The sequence below is a fragment of the Scyliorhinus canicula genome, chromosome 1 (assembly GCF_902713615.1).
Source record: "Scyliorhinus canicula chromosome 1, sScyCan1.1, whole genome shotgun sequence".
In the NCBI taxonomy this organism is placed as follows: domain Eukaryota; kingdom Metazoa; phylum Chordata; class Chondrichthyes; order Carcharhiniformes; family Scyliorhinidae; genus Scyliorhinus; species Scyliorhinus canicula.
Window position 1 is genome coordinate 101075968 of NC_052146.1, and position 24229 is coordinate 101100196.

The following is a 24229-nucleotide window of genomic DNA, read 5'->3' on the forward strand; positions in this document are numbered from 1 at the left end:
TTGGCCGTGAAGACGGCCGGGCTCTGCGACGTCCCGACACGGCCCATTTCCCGAGGTATTCACGTTCGGGAAATGGGCTAGGAACGGAGCCGCGTCAATCACGTGCGCGATGACGCCGGAACGCGGCGACGCTACGAACACGCCCACGTGACGCCGCCCGACGCCGTAAAAAGGAGCGGGCGAGCACAGAAACTAGGCCAGGATGTCGGAGCTCAGGAGAGCAGCCCCGCGATTCGTGGAGGCTGATGTTGAGATGCTGCTCGAATCCATCGAGCAGAGGAGGGGCATCATCTGCCCGCGTAGAGGGCATCGCCACCCTGCCAGCGAGGTGTGCCAGGCCTGGCGTGAGGTTGCTGCTGCCATCAGTGCTGTGGGGCAGACCCCTCACTCAGCTGACCAATGTCGGAAGAAGATGCACAACCTCACCAGGGCTGCCAGGGTAAGTGCCAAGAGGGTGCACCTGGGTCACAACCATCCCTCCCCGCTGATGTGCTATCAATTGTACGAGAGACGAGTGCTTTACAAAAGTCAGGCTCTAATAAACTAGAACATAGCCCTGCGATCGTCTACAGTGAAATGGACGACCGCCGGGCGTTTGTCTATTTATACCTCGGCAATGGAGGCGTGGTTAACTCAGCCTCTCGGCCTATCGGTCGAGAGGCACATGACCAACCAGGGCCAATGGTAAGCCGGTGTTCTGCCCCAATGGCAGACAGGTATGCAAATCATATCGCCACACCCCCTTTACTTAATCACCCACCTTCCCCCCCGGCACGGGGGGGGTGGAGGGGGATTGGGGCAGAGTGAGTTGAGGGTGGTTCACAAAGTTGCCACAGACCCAGCGCTCCGGCCCCCGTGGAGAGATGCAATGGTCTTATTACAACTTGACCCCCAAACTGTGCCAGTATCTGAACGCAGTAAGAAGTCTTACAACACCAGGTTAAAGTCCAACAGGTTTGTTTCAAACACGAGCTTTCAGAGCGCGGCTCCTTCCTCAGGTGAATGGCGAGGTATGTTCCAGAAACATTTATATAGACAAAGTCAGAGATGCTGGACAATGCTTGGAATGCAGGCATTTGGCAGGCATACCAACAAAAAGGAAGGACGGAAGAAAGAGGGAAAATCGACCGTGGATATCTAAGGAAATAAGGGAGAGTATCAAATTGAAGGAAAAAGCATATAAAGTGGCAAAGATTGCTGGGAGATTAGAGGACTGGGAAATTTTTAGGGGGCAACAGAAAGCTACTAAAAAAGCTATAAAGAAGAGTAAGATAGAGTATGAGAGTAAACTTGCTCAGAATATAAAAACAGACAGTAAAAGTTTTTACAAATATATAAGACAAAAAAAAGTGGCTAAGGTAAATATTGGTCCTTTAGAGGATGAGAAGGGAGTTTTAATAATGGGAAATGAGGAAATGGCTGAGGAACTGAACAGGTTTTTTGGGTCGGTCTTCACAGTGGAAGACACAAATAACATGCCAGCGACTGATAGAAATGAGGCTATGACAGGTGAGGACCTTGAGAGGATTGTTATCACTAAGGAGGGAGTGATGGGCAAGCTAATGGGGCTAAAGGTAGACAAGTCTCCTGGCCCTGATGGAATGCATCCCAGAGTGCTAAAAGAGATGGCTAGGGAAATTGCAGATGCACTAGTGATAATTTACCAAAATTCACTAGACTCTGGGGTGGTCCCGGTGGATTGGAAATTAGCAAACGTGACGCCACTGTTTAAAAAAGGAGGTAGGCAGAAAGCAGGAAATTATAGGCCAGTGAGTTTAACTTCGGTAATAGGGAAGATGCTGGAATCTATCATCAAGGAAGAAATTGCGAGGCATCTGGATAGAAATTGTCCCATTGGGCAGACGCAGCATGGGTTCGTTAAAGGCAGGTCATGCCTAACTAATTTAGTGGAATTTTTTGAGGACATTACCAGTGCAGTAGATGACGGGGAGCCGATGGATGTGGTATATCTGGATTTCCAGAAAGCCTTTAACAAGGTGCCACACAAAAGGTTGCTGCATAAGATAAAGATGCATGGCATTAAGGGTAAAGTAGTAGCATGGATAGAGGATTGGTTAATTAATAGAAAGCAAAGAGTTGGGATAAATGGGTGTTTCTCTGGTTGGCAATCAGTAGCTAGTGGTGTCCCTCAGGGATCCGTGTTGGGCCCACAATTGTTCACAATTTACATTGATGATTTGGAGTTGGGGACCAAGGGCAATGTGTCCAAGTTTGCAGATGACACGAAGATGAGTGGTAAAGCGAAAAGTGCAGAGGATACTGGAAGTCTGCAGAGGGATTTGGATAGGTTAAGTGAATGGGCTCGGGTCTGGCAGATGGAATACAATGTTGACAAATGTGAGGTTATCCATTTTGGTAGGAATAACAGCAAACGGGATTATTATTTAAACGATAAAATATTAAAGCATGCCGCTGTTCAGAGAGACTTGGGTGTGCTAGTGCATGAGTCACAGAAGGTTGGTTTACAAGTGCAACAGGTGATTAAGAAGGCAAATGGAATTTTGTCCTTCATTGCTAGAGGGATGGAGTTTAAGACTAGGGAGGTTATGTTGCAATTGTATAAGGTGTTAGTGCGGCCACACCTGGAGTATTGTGTTCAGTTTTGGTCTCCTTACTTGAGAAAGGACGTACTGGCGCTGGAGGGTATGCAGAGGAGATTCACTAGGTTAATCCCAGAGCTGAAGGGGTTGGATTATGAGGAGAGGTTGAGTAGACTGGGACTGTACTCGTTGGAATTTAGAAGGATGAGGGGGGATCTTATAGAAACATTTAAAATTATGAAGGGAATAGATAGGATAGATGCAGGCAGGTTGTTTCCACTGGCGGGTGACAGCAGAACTAGGGGGCATAGCCTCAAAATAAGGGGAAGTAGATTTAGGACTGAGTTTAGGAGGAACTTCTTCACCCAAAGGGTTGTGAATCTATGGAATTCCTTGCCCAGTGAAGCAGTTGAGGCTCCTTCATTACATGTTTTTAAGGTAAAGATAGATAGTTTTTTGAAGAATAAAGGGATTAAGGGTTATGGTGTTCGGGCCGGAAAGTGGAGCCGAGTATCAAAAGATCAGCCATGATCTAATTGAATGGCGGAGCAGGCTCGAGGGGCCAGATGGCCTACTCCTGCTCCTAGTTCTTATGTTCTTATGTTCTTATGGAGGTAATCAAATCATTACAGATGCAGGGATAGGGATAATCACAGGTTGAAGAGGTGTAAATTGTCTCAAGCCCGAACAGTTGGTAGGATTTTGCAAGTCCAGGCCTGATGGTGGGGGGTGGATGTAATGCGACATGAATCCAAGATCCCTGTTGAGGCAGCACTCATGCGTGCGGAACTTAGCTATAAGTTTTTGCTCGGCAATTCTGCGTTGTCGCGTGTCCTGAAGACCGCCTTGGAGAACGCTTACCCGGAGATCAGAGGCTGAATGCCCTTGACTGCTGAAGTGTTCCCCGACTGGGAGGGAACATTCCTGCCTGGTGATTGTTGCACGATGCCCGTTCATTCGTTGTCGCAGTGTCTGCATGGTCTCGCCAATGTACCACGCTTCGGGACTACATTGGTTGAGTCGCACGAGTATGTGCCGCGTACCTGGTGGGTGGTGTTACCACGTGTAATGGTGGTATCCGAGTCGATGATCTGGCATGTCTTGCAGAGATTGCCCTGGCAGGGTTGTGTGGTATCATGGTCGCTGTTCTGAAGGCTGGGTAATTTGCTGCAAACAATGGTTTGTTTTAGGTTGCGCGGTTGTTTGAAGGCCAGTAGTGGGGGTGTGGGGATGACCTTGGCAAGATGTTCATCTTCATTGATGATGTGTTGAAGGCTGCGAAGAAGATGTCGTAGTTTCTCCGTCCCAGGAAAGTACTGGACGAAGAAGGGTACTCTGTCAGTGGTGCCCCGTGTGTGTCTTCTGAGGAGGTCGGTGCGGTGTTTTGCTGTGGCGCGTTGGAACTGTCGATCGATGAGTCGAGCGCCATATCCCGTTCGTACGAGAGCATCTTTCAGCATCTGTAGGGGTCTGTTACGCTCCTCCTCGTCTGAGCAGATCCTGTGTATACGGAGGGCTTGTCCATAGGGGATGGCTTCTTTAATGTGTTTTGGGTGAAAGCTGGAGAAGTGGAGCATCGTGAGGTTGTCTGAGGTCTTGCGGTAAAGCAAAGTGCTAAGGTGACCGTCCTTGATGGAGACGAGTGTGTCCAAGAATGCAACAGAATTTGGAGAATAGTCCATGGTGAGTCTGATGGTGGGATGGAATTTATTGATCTCATCGTGTAGTCGTTTCAGTGATTCTTCGCTGTGGGTCCAAAGGAAAAAAATGTCATCGATGTATCTGGTGTATAACGTCGGTTGCAGGTCCTGTGTGGTGAGGAAGTCTTGTTCAAACTTGTGCATGAAGATGTTGGCATATTGAGGTGCAAATTTGGTCCCCATAACTGTTCCATGCATCTGGGTGAAGAATTTGTTGTCAAAGGTGAAGACGTTGTGATCTAGAATGAAGCGGTAGAGTTGCAGAATTGCGTCTGGAGATTGGCAGTTGTCGGTGTTGAGGACTGAGGCTGTTGCAGCAATGCCGTCGTCATGGGGGATGCTGGTGTAGAGTGCCGAGACATCCATTGTGACGAGGAATGTTCCTGGTTCAACTGGTCCATGGGTGCTGAGTTTTTGTAGGAAGTCCGTCATGTTGCGACAGAAGCTGGGTGTACCTTGTACGATGGGTTTCAAGATGCCCTCGATGTGGCCAGAGAGGTTCTCACACAGGGTCCCATTGCCTGAAACGATAGGACGGCCTGGTGTGTTGGCCTTGTGTATTTTCGGGAGGCAATAGAGATCTCCAATGCGGGGATTACGTGGGATGAGAGCACGTAGGGTGCTCTGAAGGTCTGGATCCAAGGTCCTGATCAGTCTGTTGAGTTGGCGGATGTGTTCCTTGATTGGATCTGCGGGTAACTGTCTGTAGTGTTCCTGGTTGTTGAGTTGTCGGTATACTTCTTTGCAGTAGTCCGTTCTATTCAGTATGACGGTGGCCCCTCCTTTGTCTGCTGGTTTGATGACAATGTTGCGGTTGGTTTTGAGAGCGCGGATGGCGTTGCGTTGTACTTGGGTGACGTTCGGGGCTGCCTTGTGAATGCGACTGATGAATCTGGCATTGACACGACTTCTGACGGCTTCAGCATACATGTCGAGTCTAGGGCAGCGGCCTTCCGGAGGGGTCCAATTCAACATTTTCCTTTTCGTTTGCTGCACCGCAGATCTTGCGGTCTGCTGTTCGGGCTCATTGGTCATCTCCTTGGGTTCGCTGTCGGCCTCTTGGGGTCTGTGGAACATACCTCGCCATTCACCTGAGGAAGGAGCCGCGCTCCGAAAGCTCGTGTTTGAAACAAACCTGTTGGACTTTAACCTGGTGTTGTAAGACTTCTTACTGTGCTCACCCCAGTCCAACGCCAGCATCTCCACATCGTATCTGAACAGACTGCTGATACCTGCCGTATTGTAATGATCTACCTATGCCCCCTCCCCCAACAGGACCACTCACAACACCCGTGAGCGGAACAAGACGGGAGGGGGTTCGCCCATCCTGCGGCCCCTCACCACGTTTGAGCAGAGGGCCCTGGACCTTGTTGGCGGATCTGCCACTCGGGAGATCGCGCAATGCGAGGTTGGCGGAGCTGCAACAAGTGAGACGACCCTGCATGACAAACACCCCCCCCTCCCCCATCCTCTGTCCCTTCACACACCCTGCCCACTGGGATACCTCCCCCATCCTCTGTCCCTTCACACACCCTGCCCACTGGGATACCTCCCCCATCCTCTGTCCCTTCACACACCCTGCCCACTGGGACACCTCCCCCATCCTCTGTCCCTTCACACACCCTGCCTACTGGGATACCTCCCCCATCCTCTGTCCCTTCACACACCCTGCCCACTTGGACACCTCCCCATTCTCTGTCCCTTCACACACCCTGCCCACTGGGCTACCTCCCCCATCCTCTGTCCCTTCACACACCCTGCCCACTGGGACACCTCCCCCATCCTCTGTCCCTTCACACACCCTGCCCACTGGGACCGTCCAGCGCCCGGCCGAGCGAATCTAAATAACCCGTTTCATTCTCTTCCCTAGGACGTGATGCCGAACGATCAGGGCCGTCTGGCTGCAGACGGACACAGGCATTTGCCCCCACCTCACCCAGGGCCGCACAACAGAGGGTGCCCGATCAGCGGGGAGTCCCATCCTCCCCAGCCGAATCTGTGGAGCAGGACGCCCAGAGGCGGTGACACCGCAAGATAGAGAAATGGCCCGCGAGCGGCCTGCGGCCTCTCAGCGGGCCGATGACATTGAGGAGGCGTCCACCCAAGACGACCTCGAGCTTGAGGCACAGCTATCTCCCACACCATCCACCATCCCAGAGACACACACCCCGGCGGGCCTATTTAGTGATGAAGCTCCTGGGTCACAGTCTGGGTTGCACATCACAGCTGAGCAGATACAGCAGGTGGAGGTCGGAGGAGCCAAGCGCCCGGACTGGCGGAAGCCAGGCCAGGCCCAGCATGCAGCTGGCTCCCAAACGTTTTCCAAGTTCCTGGACTTTATCAACCCACCCGCACAGCCGATGCATCAAGAAACCCAGGGAAACAATGACGGGATGAGGGTTGTCTTCAGACGCTGTTAGAGGAGTCGAACCGCGTCCATGAGCAGGGAGTGGTGCCGCTCTTGGCAGAGACCCAATCTGACACCGCACGGATGGCATCCGCGGTGGAGGCAATGGGTCAGGTTATGCAAGGCGTTGGGCTTAATGTGCACGCGTCATCCTCGGCCCTGGACAGGGTTGCCCTCTCACAGGCAGCAATGCGCCAGAGCCAAAACGACATTGCCGGCGCGCTGCGGGCCTTGGCCGAGTCTCAGCAGGTCATGGCCCAGTCGCAGTAAATCATGGCACAGTCACAGCAGTCGATGGCACAGTCCCAGCAGTCGATGGCACAGTCCCAGCAGTCAGTCGCGGAGAGCATCAACCGCCTGACACGTGCTGGATGGCGTCGTGCACTCACAGGTTGAGATCGCACAGTCCCTGGCGGGAATATGTAACTCCCTGGACTCCGTCTCTGCAAACCTTCGGATCCTGGTGGATACCGTTGCAGGCCTCCAGGACTGGCAGCGCCAGGTGTCGGTGGCGCGACGGGGCACCTCCCCGCTCGCACCTCTGTCCCAAAGCGAGGCCCGGGGGCCACCGGGCTCCCTGAGGGAGGAGGAGGTTTCGGGGCCCGTCCCATCAACTCCATCACGGGACGTCCCGGAATTCTCGGCCTCCCCCCGTCCCACCCCTGGTGCATCGGGTGGGCAGCAGGCAGAGCAGGGTGGCACAACGTCACCCGAGACGCCCGCAGAGCAGCCTGGCCCATCAAGGCCGGGTCGCCCCAGGAAACGCTTGCCGAAGGAGAAACAAGTCAAGGGGGGCGATTCGCAGCAGTCCTCCTCCACTCCTGCTGTATCATCTGGGGAGTCACTTGAACGTAGTGGTAGGGCCCGTAAGGCAACAAAGAGAGACACTGAGTAAGTTGGCACGGGTGAAGGGCACAGTTTAGTTGTAGGGGCTTGGGCACCTGTAAATGTTTGTTCAAATTAACGCACGGTTCCACCTTACTTGTAATACCGTGTGATTGTTCCACAGCCGCAGGAATCGTGATGGTGACCGAATGTCGCTGGGGTTGACGAGCGGTGAAACTTCGGTGCCGGGTGTGCAGTCCCTGCCCCTCCCCCCTCCCACAGCTAGCCCACGCGGGCACGTGATAGAGTGTCAGTGACGATCTCAGCGGCCACCAAGGTGGATGGTTCAGCTATTGCCATGGGTCAGACTCTCTCTAACGATTCTGAGCTCACAGCTCTTCGCAGAGCGGGCTGTCATCATTCCACATGGCACTGATCACACCCGCTGACACAGCCATCAATGTTGTGCCATACCATCTGGACCCAGTGGTAAGGGTGATGTCTAAGTGGAGCAGTGTACACTGAGAGGGGGTTGGGGGGGGGGGGGTTGTGGTGGTGGCAGTTGTGTGTTGACCCTCTGCACGACTAGCGATGCAGGTGGTGGTTTGGTGTTCAGCGGGGACGTTGCATGCGACGTGTGAACCGTGCTGCCACCAAGGCGTTGCGTGCCCGCCGTCCTTGCCGGGTCCATTGTGCCGCCTCCTGGACATCACCAGCACCAGGGTCGTGTCTGCGTGCTGCGCCCGCCACTCCGTCATCCTCCTCCTCCTCAACCCTCTCCTCCTCCTCCTCCTCCTCCTCCTCCTCCTCCTCCTCCTCCTCTGTGCTGGCACCACTGCCACTGGCTTCTCCCTCCGCCTCCTGCAGCAGGTCATCTCCCCTCTGCATCGCGATGTTGTGCAGCACACAGCAGACCACAACAATGCGAGCGACCCTGTCGGCCTGGTACTGCAGGGCCCCTCCGGAGCGGTCCAGGCACCTGAATCTCATCTTCAGGAGGCCAAGGCAGCGCTCCACCACACCCCTGGTTGCTGCATGGGCCTCATTGTATCGTGTTTCCGCATAGGTCTGAGGCCTCCGTATAGGCGTCATCAGCCAAGACCTCAGCGGATAACCCCTGTCGCCTAGCAACCAGTCCCTCAGCCCGGGGGGGGGGGGGGGGGGGGGGGGAAGGGGGCCTCAAACATCGCAGGGATGTACGACTGGATCGGTATGTAGGAGTTATGCACACTCCCTGAGAGCCTTGCACAGACGTTCATGATCCTCATGTGGGGGTTGCATACCACCTGGATATTCATGGAGTATGTCCCCCTCCTGTTTGTGAAAACCTCCCTGTCCCCTGCAGGCGGGCGCATGGGGACGTGAACACAATCGATTGCCCCCTGCACCATCGGTATCCCAGCCACGCTGGCAAATTCACGAGCTCGTGAGTCTTGACTTGCTCGGTCCTCGGGAAAGGTGATGTAGCGATCGCCGATGGCATAGAGGGTGTCGGTCACATCCCGGATACACCTGTGGACCGATGACTGGGAGATCCCGGAGAGGTCCCCGCTCGGATACTGGAAGGAGCCGGTCGCATAGAAGTTAAGAGCGACCGTCACCTTGATGGCAACCGGGATCGCGTGTCCTCCCCCCGTTCCACGTGGGGCGAGGTGCGCCACGAGGTGACAGATATGTATCACCGTCCGCCTACGCAGCCGGAGTCTCCTGCTGCAGGTGATGTCCTTCATTGTTAGGAAAGAGATCCGGGCACGGTACACCCTCGGCCTTGGTCGTCACCTCTGGTGCCGTGGCTGCACCCTCACTCTCTCCTCCTCCTCCTCCTCCTCCCTCCCCCCATGCTGCTCGACAACTGGCAACTCCTCAGCCCGTCCCTCTGCTGCTGCAGCTGGCCCTGCAGCCACTGCGGGTTGTGGCTGTGGATGCTGCTGCATCTCCAAATGCAGTGCAGCGGCCCCAACCACTGCGCTGAACATAGCCGTTCTGTTCGCAGACATTGTGCTAACCTACAGAAGGGTGGTGGGGGGCAGAGAAACGGGACATGTTAGACGGAGGTTAGTCGACACCTCGGCAGCCGCCTGCCACGGGATACCTGTGTGTCCTGGTGGCCTGGTCGCGCTGCTGACACGCGGGCAGCCTAACCCCTGAACACTTTCTGCATCCAACGGGTAGTTAACTACGTCCCCCTCACTGGTGCGTCAGTGGCCTGTCGCCGTAAGCCACAGGGCAAACAGCGGCCTTGTCCTCGTGACCGGCACGCCATGGCAGGGTGGCAGACATTTTGTAACCGGGGTTGGACGGGTCACTCGCTCACTCTCTCCCTACACCCCCCAACTCCCACTCCCCCCCTCAGTCTCCCCCACTCCCCCCTCCATCTCCCCCACTCCCCCCTCCATCTCCCCCACTCCCCCCTCCGTCTTCCCCACTCCCCCCCTCCGTCTCCCCCACTCCCCCTTCCATCTCCCCCACTCCCCCCTCCATCTCCCCCACTCCCCCCTCCGTCTCCCCCACTCCCCCTTCCATCTCCCCCACTCCCCCCTCCATCTCCCCCACTCCCCCCTCCATCTCCCCCACTCCCCCCTCCGTCTTCCCCACTCCCCCCCTCCGTCTCCCCCACTCCCCCCTCCATCTCCCCCACTCCCCCCTCTGTCTCCCCCACTCCCCCCTCTGTCTCCCCCACTCCCCCCTCAGTCTCCCCCACTCCCCCCTCAGTCTCCCCCACTCCCCCCCTCAGTCTCCCCCACTCCCCCTTCCATCTCCCCCACTCCCCCCCCTGTCTCCCCCACTCCCCCCTCTGTCTCCCCCACTCCCCCCTCTGTCTCCCCCACTCCCCCCTCTGTCTCCCCCACTCCCCCCTCCGTCTCCCCCACTCCCCCCCCTCCGTCTCCCCCACTCCCCCTCCATCTCCCCAACTCCCCCCCTCAGTCTTCCCCACTCCCCCCCGCTCTGGACCCCCTCCCGTTCTCGGGGATGCCTTCCCCGTGGTGGCCAGACTCCAGCAGTGCGCTGAGCGGTGCGCTGAGCGGTGCGCTGAGCGGTGCGCTCACCTCCTCGAAGCTCTCGTCTGCCAGCACGACTGGTTGACGAACTTGAAAAGCAGGTGGGTTGGCCGGCGTGAAAACAGTGCGTGATGACGTCGGGACTTCGGCCTATCCGGGCCGGAGAATAGCGGGGGACCAATAAGTAGCGAATCTGGTCGTGTCGGGGGCGCGTTCAAGGCCTTTGCCGGGAATGCCGACATGTAGTTTGTGCGGGGTTCGGAGTATAGCGGGAGGGCGTCAGACCAGCGTCGCCGTGAAAATTTGCGCGGCCAGCTATTCTCCGAACCGGCGTGAGTGCGGAGAATCGCGCCCTTGGTTCCGACACGTATAATAACAAGGCATCAGCATATAAGGACTCCCTTTTCTCTATTCCCACCCTGCACTATCTCTTTCACCCTCCCACATCTCCCCCTCATTCCATCTCCAAAACCTCGCATCCATCCTCTCCTGCTCGAACCAATGATTCCCCCAATCAGCATCTCCCCTCACCCGGCATCCAATTTAAAATATTGCCCAATCTACTTCGACGGGACTCATTGAATTATTTCCTGGGCCCATCGGATACAATGCCATTGCCAGCACTTGCAACCCCGACCTGCTACAGGAGCCCACCTCCATCTTTACCCAGCCTTCCCCTTCTTACTGCAGCCCCACACTTTCTCCGCATTCGCCGCCCAATAATAGTACAAGACGTTTGGGAGACCTAACCCCTCCCCACCCGTCTGTCGTCCTCTCTGCAGAACCACCCTCCTAATCCTGGCCATCTCCCTCCACCCGCCCAAATGAACAAGGAAATCAACTTGTCCACCACCCTGAAGAAGGACTTTGATAAGACGACCTGCAGGCACTGAAATAAAAACAAGAATCGTGGCAACACATAAATTTTAACTGTCTGCATCCAGCCTGCCAACGACAAAGGGAAGTTGTCCCACCTTGACAGATCAGCCTTCGCACTCCCCACCAAACTTGTGAAATTATACTTTTGGAGCCCTCCCCAATCCTGGGTCATCTAAAGTCGGTTGCCGCCAAACCACCCATACCCTACTCCCCTCCTGGCGGGGAGACCATAAAATACTCGCTCTTGCCCAAATTTTTATCTATAGATAAAATCCCGAGAACGTCTCAAATCTTTGGAGCAGCTCTATGATACTATCCACTGATGTGCACAGCTCCAAAATATGTAACAGGAGACTATCGGCGTATCAGGCCCCCCCAATGTTCCACCCATCCCCTCACTATCTCCTTCCACAGCCCGAGCTCCTTAGCGCGATGGCCAAGTGCTCTATCGCCAATGCAAACAACAGGGAAGACGTAGGGCACCCCTGTATCGTAACCCAGCGCAGTGCAATGTATCCCCCAGCACAGTGCAATGTATCCCAAGTTCATGTTGTTGGTGCAAACACTCACCATCGGTTCCTTATACAACATCCGGACCCATGCCACAAACCTTGGCCCAATTCAAAATCTCTCCCAATACCGCCATCAAGTAGTCCCACTCTACCTGATACCAGGTCTGAATAAGTTTTAAGAAAGTCTAGTAAGTAAATTCAAAAAGAGAAAATAAAGCTCCGATACCAACCGTTCGACTGGTGAAGTCATCGCAGAAACTGAATCCTCAACTACGAATCGATTTTCGATGGACCAAGTGCAAGCTCCCAGACGTCTGAAGATAACCGTTAACCTTAATCTTAATTGGAGACTGTTTAAGCAACAATTCCAGCTTTATCTGGAAGCTAGTGATTTAAATACTGCTTCAGAAGCAAGACAAATCACTTTGCTTCTGTACCTCGCAGGACGGCAAGCAATTGAAATCTACAACACATTTATTTTTGATAAGATAAATCTAAATTTGAATATGTATTCGCTAAATTCGATGATCACTGCAGAATGCAAACTAAAACATTTTTAGAGGGTTTTAGATTTCATAATCGAGTGCAAAGAATTGGAGAATCTGTTACCAACTTCATATCTGAAACTCAGAGCTCAAACTTGTAATTATGTAGATTGACATGACTCTATAGTGAGAGATCAAATCGTCTATGGTGCAACAGATGAATCTTTTAGAGAAGCCTTATTGCGTCAAAATGATCTTAAAAATTGCTCTTGAAAAATGCGTCTCCAGCGAACAAAGTAAAAGTCAATACTTAAGAGTTTTGAGGCGCAAAAGTCCACCACGAGGCTGAGAAAATAAAAATGGTGTCGCAGGCAGCACAGAAGAATGTTAAGAGATGGCAGCTATCTTGCGCACACATTTTCCAACTCAGGACATATGCACTTCGCACAGAAATGCAAGATTCCGCAAAAGAGGTCTGCTCATGCGCCAATGTCATGGATGTGTCACGGCGACAAGGTGATGACAGATGTGGCAACGCCCATTTAAAGGGAAACTGCCCAGCTTTTGGAAAATGCTGTTTGAGATGTTCAACGATGAATCATTATGCTTCTCAGTGCCAGTATTCTGCAAACTATTTCCCTCCGATTCAAAAAGAATTATAACGTGAGAGCAATTGAAAAAGCTGAAAAAGTCAATTCACCACAAGATTTTTCCCAAGATGATGATAATTTTCTCCTTGGAAAATACGTTCTTTGTCGGAGTGATTGAGACATCAATGAAGACAGATCTTCAAGCAACAAAGAGAGATCTTCAAGCAACAAAGGAAGCTCTTCACGCAACTAAGAAAACTCTTAAAGCAACAAAATATCAACAAGTCAATATCGTTAGTAATGAATGGATGACAACAGTGTGTATCAACAATGTTCCAATTACATTCAAGTTAGATACAGGTGCTTCAGCAGATCTACTCAACTCCAAGGACTTGTCTACTATCATAGGTGACTACGACATAGTTCCTGCGGAATGTTCACTGAAAGATTACAATGGAAATCAAATCATTTCGCATGGCTCGTGTTATCTAAATGTAAGCAACAGGGACATTCACAAAAAGATAAGATTTGAAATAGTGGATGATCACCGATCTTCACTATTGGGTGCTCAGGCATGTAAAGATTTACAGCTGATTCAGAGAATCTTCCTGAATGGATTTCTGAGATATCTACAATAGGAGATGACATCCAACAACTATTGAAAGAATACCCTGATGTTTTTCATGGCATGGGCACATTGTCATATCAATATAAAATTCTTCTTAAAAAAGATGCCAAGCCAGTGATACATCCGCCGAGACGAGTACCAGCACCTCTCAGAGAAAGTTTGAAATCTGAACTTACAAGACTGCAATCTCAAGGAATTATATTAAAAGTGACACAACCTACAGATTGGGTGATCTCCCTAGTCTGTGTAAAAATAACATCTGGTGACAGAAGGCTATGTATGGATCCTAAAGACCTCAACAGAAATATTCGTCAAGAGCATTATCCAATACCTAAAGAGAGGAAATCACCTCAGAAATGGCCAATGCCAAAATATTCAAGAAATTAGATACCTCATAAGGTTTTTGGCAGATGCAACTTGACTCCAGCAAGCTCCTCTGCACCTTCAACACACCTTTTGGGAGGTATTTTTTCAATAGAACACCCTTCAGGATTATTTCTGCATCAGAAATATTTCATCGCATAATGGAGTAGATGACAGAGAACATTGAAGTTGTTCGTGTCTATGTCAATGACAGCAGAATAACACATGATACAACTCAGAAAAGTTATCAAGAGAATACATAAGGATGGTTTAAAACTCAATCAATCCAAGTGTACGTTTGCCACCTCATCACTTAAATTTCTTGGTGACAACATAAGAGCACATGGTATCAAACCTGACCATGTTAAAATTCAAGCCATAAAAACAGCAACCGAAAGACAAAAAAGCTGTCTTACGCTTTCTTGGGTTGGTGAATTTCCCAGTAAAATTTATATCAAATCTTTCAACCAGAACTACTGTATTACATCAGCTCATCAAAGAAAACAGTGATTTTCAATGGACTCAACATCACATGAAGAATGGTTAGATCTTAAGCAATAGCTGATCCAGGCTCCAAGCTTGATATTCTTCGACCCGACCAGGCACACGAAAATTTTGACTGATGCCAGTCACAATGGCATAGGTGCAGTTCTGTTACAGCAAGACAACCACAACAATTAGGTTCCCATCGCCTCTGCATCCACATCAATGACATCAACTGAGTGCCCAGATTGAAAAAGAGTGTCTTGGACTTGTTACTGGAATTACAAAATTTCAAGATTATGTATACGCTTACCAAGATTTACTGTGGACACAGACCATCTTCCACTTGTTAACATTATTAACAAGAATCTTAATGATATGAATATAGACTATAATGGATTATTTTGAAATAGCGCAGCTATGATTTTAATCTTGGGCGGAGTTCTCCGACCCCCCGCAGGGTCGGGGAATCGCCCGGGGCCGGCGTAAATCCCGCCCCCGCCATGGTCGGAATTCTCCGCCACCCGGGAATCGGCGGGAGCGGGAATCAGACCCTGCCGATCGGCATGCCCCCCACGGCGATTCTCCGGCCCGCGATGGGCCAATCCCGCCGACGTGGTTTAAACCACCTCTGGTGCCGGAGAGATTGGCGGGGCGAGCGGGCCCCCGGGGCCCTGGGGGGGCCCCCCACAGTGGCCTGGCCCGCGATCGGGGCCCACCGATTGGCGGGCGGGCCAATGCCGTGGGGGCACACTTTTTCTTCCGCCGCCGCCACGGCCTCCACCATGGCGGAGGCGGAAGAGACCCCCCTACCGCGCATGCACCGGTGGTGACGTCAGCGGTCGCTGGGGCACCGGCGCATGTGCGGACTGACAACGGCCTTTCAGCCAGCCCCGACGCTGGGCGGCGTAGCGCCAAAAGCCATTGGCACCAGTTTTGGCGCCGGCCGGCGGAGCAGAAACCATTACGGCGCGGGCCTAGCCCCTAAAGGTGCGGAGAATTCCGCACCTTTGGGGAGGCCCGACGCCGGAGTGGTTGGCACCACTCCCCTAAGCCGGAACCCCCCGCCCCGCCGGGTAGGGGAGAATCCCGGCCCTTATCTATACTTAGGTAAAGAGTTAATCATAGCTGACACTTTGTCAAGATCGATTAACACAAATATCACACAAACAGAATCAACAAAATCAATCAATGATATTGATGCTCATCTACAACTATTTAGAGAATTGCTTCCTGCGTCCGATCATAAACTTCAACAGATACGTGAGGAGACACAGAAGGATGCCACTTTGACCAGAGTAATCATCACTTGCAGAATGGATGGCCAAAAGCTCACTGTCCGCAAGACCAGAGTATAGAACATAGAACAGTACAGCACAGAACAGGTCCTTCGGCCCTCGATGTTGTGCCGAGCAATGATCACCCTACTCAAACCCACGTATCCACCCTATACCCGTAACCCAACAACCCCCCCCCCCCCCCTTAACCTTCCTTTTTAGGACACTACGGGCAATTTAGCATGGCCAATCCACCTAACCCGCACATCTTTGGACTGTGGGAGGAAACCGGAACACCCGGAGGAAACCCACGCACACACGGGGAGGACGTGCAGACTCCGCACAGACAGTGACCCAGCCGGGGAACGGAACCTGGGACCCTGGAGCTGTGAAGCATTTATGCTAACCACCATGCTACCATGCTGCCCACAGTTCAGACTGTATACAGTCTGAACTGACGATATTAGATGGTATTCTACTGCGTCATGACAGAATTGTCATCCCAGAGAGATGTTAAGTCAGAAATGCTAAACAAGTATCATGAAGGCCATCTTGACATCGAGAAATGCAAATGAAGAGTGCTGCTCGTTCTGGGTGAGTGTGCTTTACACTCAATTTGGCTCTGTTTTGTTCCTTAGCTCTAGAGTCGCCAGGTATCGTTAAGATAGCACCACAAGTTCAGACCAATAACTCGAAACACCAGTTAGTAAGTTTAAACAAGAAACGTTTATTATAATAGTTATCTACTAATTATGCATATAAGACTACAAGACTAGGCTAATCCTACCACTAACAGGCCAATACTTATCTGGAATAAGGGAACTGCCAGATCAGGGAACAATGGCCTCTTGCTTTGTCCTGGATCCGCAGGCTTCCAGTCGGTGTGGACTAAAGGGGTCAGGAGTGTGTACTCTCGTAGCATTCGTTGTATGACACTTACTTGATGGTGGCTTCTGACCAGGCCTCTCCTTCTCAAGGTCTTCTGCTGCAACGGTGGTCAAGGAGAGCGCTGGCTAAGAGGAGCTAGTCAAGAGGGCTGGTCAAGAGAGCTGGTCAAGAGGGCTGGTCAAGAGATCGAATCAGTCCTGAGACCTGACTTCTATAGGCTTCGCATCCTTCTGAGCGGATCCTCTATAAACCTGCAATCGATTGGGTCTCTTCCCAATCGATTAATTTGAATTTCCCCAATAACGGGGCCGTTCCTCGATCACCGGGCGGTTCCTTACACCTTATTGGTGTCCTTTGTCTTAGACTCTACTGGCGCCGGAATGTCTGGCCTTCCATAGAATGTTTAACTGTTGTGTCCATTGTGCCTGGGAATCACCGTAAATCACTTCATTAATATGCGCAGCTTGTTAGTTACAATTCTGTCGGGTTTCTGTGGCAGCTAGAATAACAGGGGATTCTACAGACTGCTGGTTTCTTTGCCAATGTCCATTTTACCCTGCAATCTTTGCGTTCTTCCATTTTGTGTGAGGAAGTGGCCAACCCAGGTGGCTACAAGAGTGAGGCAAGCTATATACTGGTCAGGAATTAATCAAGATATCACAGACATGATCATGTCATGTTCTACTTGTCAAAAACACCAAAGTCAACAGTGCAAAGAAAAATTGCAACAGCTTGATATTATCACGTCACCATGGGTGAAAGTAAGTATCAACCTTTTTCATTCATATGGCAAAGATTACATTTTAGTCATTGAGTATTATTCAAACTTTCCAGAAGTCATGAAACTGAATGATCTCACATCCACAACTGTTATTGAAGCATGCAGAGACATCTTTGCGAGACATGGAATATCACAAACCATCATGTCTGATAATGGTCCATGTTTTCCAGCTGGGAATGGAAGGAATTCGAAACAACATACAATTTCAACCATATCTCCTCAAGTGAAATGGTCTGTGCGCATTTCCCACAATCTAACGGAAAGGTTGAAAAATGGGATTCATATTATCAAACAATTATTAAGTAAAGCCAACGACTCACAATCTGATTTCTATTTAGCTTTGTTAAATTACAGATCATCACCTTTGACCTCAGAATTATCTCCAGCACAAATGTTGTTTAATAGAAACATTAGGACATTACCTAACTACACATTACAGATCAAGATCAATATGATGTTGCACAAAAACTTAAATCACCAAGGTCAGAAACAGAAGCAGTACTATGATTAACATGCCAAGAATCTGAAAACTCTTGAAGCAGATGATACTGTTCACATCAGACTTAATGAAGGAGGTTGGTCAGACACTGCTCATGTTCTCAAAACAGGTATCACCGAGATCATATATGATAAAAACATCAGATGATGTACTCATCAAAAGAAATCGGTGTGATCTTCTACAAGTTAAGGTTCACACATCAGATTTTCCTGATTTTGATTTACATCAATCTGTTTCAAGACATGTGCAACAACAACATTCTATTCCATCACTGAGCAAGAACATCTACCTTTGCTTTGCTGAGCATCTTCGGTCTGTGCGCATTCAGGATCCTGAATCGCTTTGCTGAGCATCTTCGGTCTGTGCGCATTCAGGATCCTGACCTTCCTGTTGCTTGCCATTTTAACAAAAGACCCTGCTCCCAAGCCCACATGTCTGTTCTTGGCCTGCTGCAATGTTCCAGTGAAGCGCAACACAAACTTGAGGGACAACATCTCATCTTCCGGTTAGGCATGCTACAGCCTTCCGGCCTGAACATCGAATTCAACAACTTCAGATGATCAGCCCCACCTTGCCCCATTTGTTTTCACTTCATTTTAACTGTCTTTTACCATTTCTTTCTTTCCTACACCTTTCTCCTCTTTGCTTCCCCCTTCCCTCCCCCCACACCTACAGTTCATTCTCTGATGTTAGTTTCCCTGCTGTTTGACCTTTCACATATTTTGTCCTCTCTGGGGACTGCCATTAGCACTCTTTCCCCTTAGTTTCTGTGGCCATTAGCACCAAGTTTCCCTGGGTTTCTGTGGCTATGACTCATCTTTTATTCTCACTCCACAGTATAAATATTTCCCACTCTCTCTGTCTGTTAGCTTTGACAAAGAGTCATCGGACTCGAAACGTTAGCTCTTTTCTCTCCCTACAGATGCTGCCAGACTTGCTGAGATTTTCCAGCATTGTCCCTTTCGTTTCAGATTCCAGCATCCGCAGTAATTTGCTTTTATAAACTTCTACCTCACTGTTAAAATTGAGAAGATTTACCAGAAATAGAAGAAAACCAAATAGACTCAATCTATGAACTTTAAAGTGATTCTAGTAATTGCTGTACTACATAAACCACTGCATTTCTAATGTAAAATTTTCTTTTGTGTACACAAGAAAATGTTTTTAAAAAGGGGATGTAGTGATCTCTGGATGTAGTAAAACATGATCAGACTATGTTAAGCAAGTACAGGCAATTGTACACTAGATGGTATGACAGGCCAGGGCTTAGAGAACCCCAAAGTGTACCATGGAGCTCACCTGACCTATAACTTTGAATAGATTGTGGTTATGGGGGTCGCAAGGGCCCACTTTACAGGTGTGATGCAACAGAGAACTAAGAGTATTTTTAAACAAAAAACCAATGTTTATTCTATGAAATCCAGTTAACACTTTATGAACCCACAGTAAACATCTTAACTATCAACACCAATAATCTCCACAGATACAATATTCTATACCCTTAATCTTGCCTTGCAACATCCATAAGACAAATACCCTCTTTAACACAGAGATCAGATTCAAATTCTCTACTGAGAGCAGTTATCACTTTGAAATCCTCAAATGATCTGGAGACAGTCTTTAGATTGCAGAGCGAGATCCTTATACAGCTGCTTGCTATGCCTGCAGCTATCCAGCTCTGAAAGCGAAACTGAAACTCACAGACACACACCAGCTTTTGTTCAAAGCAAAAATAAAAGCAGACAGACAGCCCAGCTCCACTCATTCTCTGACATCACTGCAGCCATTTTATAAGCACCCATTTCTTAAAGGTGCACCCACTACAGCTATTTGGTAAACACCCACTTCTTAAAGGTACTCTCACATGACAATGGCCACATTATCAGGACCAAAAAAAGGTTTTCCTGCTCTTTCGAGGAGGAGTGTGTCAGGAGTGCAGAGAGTACAGAAGGAATACAGCTAGAGAGAAGAAGTTGATAGATATCAGTATAAAGCATCATCTTATTCAATTGTTTAATCTACAGTAATTTGTTTGTTAACTGGTGTAGTATTAAGCAAAAATAACTCACGAGAATATTTAATATTACTCATTAAATTTCTTTATCATCACTGGAAGACTACATCTATATTTAAACAACTCGGCGAAACAAAAAGAGTAACATATGTATTACAATATCGTAATATAACACAGTCCCCGTCCCCCACCGTCAAACAGCTCTTCAAACAGGGTCAGAAACATCCCCCACTTTTCTCAAACCCTTCTGCAGAGCCCCTTAACTTATATTTTATCTTCTCCAACAGCAGGAAGTTGTACAGGTCACCCAGCCAAGCCGCTATCCCTGGTGGTGATGCTGACCACCACTCTAGTAAAATTCGTCACCATGCAATCAGAGAGGCGAAGGTCACAGCCAAGCTGAACTTATCTGGGTGCCCCGCATCTTCCCCGCTGCTCCGTCAGATGGTAATGGAGACCTGAGCACTCACCTCCGATAAGCCCTTCGGAGATAAGGTCACCAGGTTCTTATTTTCATACAGCTATTGTAAACAGCGACCGTTAGATATTCATTGAGGGGCAGTCCGGACAGGAGGTCTCACAAATGATATTATAATATCAAAATGAGGTTCCTGGCTTTTCTTATTACGCAATTGACAAGGGCCTAGAAAATCAGAAAACACAATCTCGCCAGAGAGAATCAATTCTTTTTATTTATTTATTTATTTTTAAAATTTAGAGTACCCAATTATTTTTTCCAATTAAGGGGCAATTTTAGCATAATCAATCTACCTACCCTGCACATCTTTGGGTTGTGGGGGTGAAACCCACGCAGGCACGGGGAGAATGTGCAAACTCCACACGGACAGTGACCCAGGGCCGGGGTTCGAACCCGGGTCCTCAGCGCCGTAGGCAGCAATGCTAACCACTGTGCCACCGTGCTGCCGGCGTTTTCCAATTCTTGATGAATTTTCCGCCTCCATCACCGTTCTTGCTGATGGCTAGCAGCGGCGATTTTATATGTTCTGAACACAGAGACCAGTTCAAGCTATTGTCCTTAATAAATTATTTGAGCTGCTGCCAGTAGATAGCTTCTATCCCCTACTCAGGCCCCTAGATGAGACTTAGAATTTAAACAATGCTTGCAGTTAAATGTTAAACACAAATACGAACAGTATTCGATTTTTAGAAAGATATCTAAAATTTATCTCTTCTCGCCAAACTTCTACACTCAGGATGGACTTAGACGTCACGTGGAAAAATATGGGTTGATTGGGAAGAGCCAGCATGGATTTCTAAAGGACAAATTTTGTTCAACTAACTTGCTGGAGTTTTTTGATGAGGTAACAGCGAGGGTCATTGACGGTAATGCTACCGATGTGGTGTAGATGAGCTTTCAAAAGCCATTCAATACATTGCCACAAAACAGACTTGTGAGAAATGTTATAGCTCATGGAATAAAATGGACAGCAATGACATGCATACAAGATTGGCTAAATAATAGGAAGTAGAGCATAATGGTCAATGGATATTTTTTGGGCTGGAGGAAGGTTTGTCGTGGTGTTCCCCTAATCGGTATTGGGACCATTGCTTTTATATATTAATAATCTAAACCAGGGGTGGGCAAACTTTTCCGTGCAAGGGCCACATTCAGAAATTCACAATTTTAAAGGGCGCATAGTATATTAAGTAAAATAATTACTTCACCCGGTTATGATTCTGGGCGCCTCATATAGAACATAGAACATAAAACAGTACAGCACAGAACAGACCCTTCGGCCCTCGATGTTGTGCCGAGCAATGATCACCCTACTCAAGTCAACGTATCCACCCTATACCAGTAAGTAACCCAACAACCCCCTCCCCCCCATTAACCTTAAAAAAAAAATTAAAACATTTTTTTTTTATGACTTGGTGGGCCGCATAAAGACTTTTGGCGGGCCGGATGCGGCCCGCGGGCCGTAGTTTGCCCACCCCTGATCTAAACAATTTTAGTTTGTTGATGATACAAAAATTGGAAGTATTGTAAACTGTGAAGAGGACAGTGTGGAACTTCAAAAGGACAGAGATAAGTTGGTGGAGTAGGCAAATAGGTGGCAGATGAAGGTCAAGGTGGAGAAATGTGAGGTGATGCATTTTGGTAGGGAGAACATGGATAGACAATATAAAACAAGGGGTATAATTCTTAAGGGTGTGTCGAAGAAAAGGGACCTGGGTGTATATGTTCATAGATCATTGAAGGTGACAGGATGGGCGGAAAGAGAAGTTAGTAAAATGTATAGTATTTTGGGTTTTATTAAAAGGGGTATAGAGCACAAAAGCAAGCAGATTATGCTGAACTTCGACAAGACACGAGTTAAATCTTAGCCAGAAAGTTGTGCACAGTTTTGGATGCCGCGCTATTTGAAACATGTGAATGCATTGTTGAGAGTTCAGAAGAGGCTTACAAGAATGGTTCCAGGGATGAGAAACTTCAGTTATGAGGATGGATTGTAGAAATTGGGATTATTCTCCTTGGAAAGAAAACTGCTCCTTGGAGAGAAAAATGCTGAGAGCAGATTTGATAGAGTTGTTCAAAATCATGAGGGGGCTGGACAGAGTAGATAGGGAGAAACTATTCCTGCTTGTAAAAGGATAACAAACAAGATTTAAAGGTATTTGCAAAAGAAGCAAATGTGATGTGAGAAAAAACTTTTCCACACAGCAAGTGGTTCGGGTCTGGAATGAACGAGTTGGAAGTGCAGTGGAGCCAAATTCAATTGAGGTATTTGAGAGCACGGTAGCACAATGGGTAATAATGTTGCTTCACAGCTCCAGGGTCCCAAGTTCGATTCCTGGCTTGGACCACTGTCTGTGTGTAGTCTGCACGTTCACCCAGTGTGTGTGGGTTTTCTCTGGATGCTCCGGTTTCCTTCCACAGGTCCCGAAAGACGTGCTGTTAGGTAATTTGGACATTCTAAATTCTCCCTCTGTGTACCCGTACAGCTGCCGGAATGTGGCGACTAGCGGCTTTTCACAGTAACTCCATTGTCGTGTTAATGTACTTGTAACAATAAAGATTATTATTATTATTATTAGGTGCATGGGGAAAGGCAGTAAGCCATAATGCTTGTTTGGAGAGCCAGTGCAAACACGATGGACTAAATATGACACCAAATGGGCTAGATGCTATTCATCTCCCTTTATATAATTGTTCAGTGAAATTTGAAAGTCGTTAAGGCACACTGAAAGAAACTATAGACTATTTGCAAAGTATAGAAAATCCCAAATACTTTAGTTAATAGTCACATTCACTACTTCTTCACAAAAAGCCAAAATGTTCTGCAGTTTTAATTCCTTCAACTTCGGACCCTGAAGGCGAGAGTGTTATCACTTAATTAAAGCTACCTCGGATTAATCTCTGTTTTGTTTCCTTATGCTTTTAACAGTTCTGTGTTTTTCCCTTCTCATTCTCTCCTAACCTGTCAAACTCCACAACAGATGGACAGCATAATATGGTGGAATTCTCTCAGAGTCCTTGTGGTCAAGCTGGCTTTCGTTTCTCGATTGGCCAGCTGCAGCCTGCAGTCCAATTAGCTGACCTAATACAGCACATTAATCAAATGAAGGCAGGAGAGGGCTATGGCTTCAAGCAAGAGTTTCAGGTGAGGATTAGAGAACAGCAAGCAATCTATGTTCCTCTGTTGCACACAAAAAATATTTGAAATTGCTGTTGACACTAATCTATCGCACTGAAAATTCCATTCAAAGGAATTTAACAAAATCTCCTTGATTTTGGTCGAAATTGCTGGATTGATTTTGTGATGGCCCCAAGATGTTTTTTGTGGTTGCCTGTTTTCAGTCTTACTCCAAAAAGAGATCGGAATTATATCACAGAGCTGGAGCTGGGTCTGCGACCATTGACAGGGAATTTTCTGAATTTCGGGTTCATCAATGTTTGGAAAGTTAGGGAACATTTACTCATTGCAGATATACCGAAGTGACATCAAAAACTTCAAGGTCACAGAGAGCACAGTCAAGAGCTGAGTAATGTTTTCTCCACTCGGCCAGGCCTCCTATCTGCCCTGATTTCTGGTAAAATAACCTAGGTTAAGGTGAGCTTGCATAGATTAGGGGCTAGATTCTCCGATTTTCAGCCAAGTCCTGATGCCGGCATGGGAACGGTGCCGTTTTACAACCGAACTTTCGGCGCAAAATGGCCACCGATCCTCTGTTTGGGGCGGGGTCTAGCAGGTAGGAAGCATATAGCACCCGGCTCTAGCTGCCGATATGGCCGCAGAATCGCCGGATCTGTGGCTGTGCATACACATGGCGGCAGCCAGCAGCAGCCGCTCCATGCAACATGACGCTGGTTGCACG

General features: G+C 49.0%; 1 protein-coding gene across 1 annotated transcript in view; it reads left to right on the plus strand.

Annotated features, from left to right (window-relative positions):
* Window positions 1–24229, plus strand: part of LOC119975033 (receptor-type tyrosine-protein phosphatase U-like) — a 1028343-nt gene that overhangs the window by 630840 nt on the left and 373274 nt on the right. Inside the window, exon 19 of the mRNA XM_038814894.1 lies at window positions 23351–23514. Coding sequence (XP_038670822.1) covers window positions 23351–23514 — 164 coding nt within the window. The remainder of the gene's footprint in view (window positions 1–23350; window positions 23515–24229) is intronic.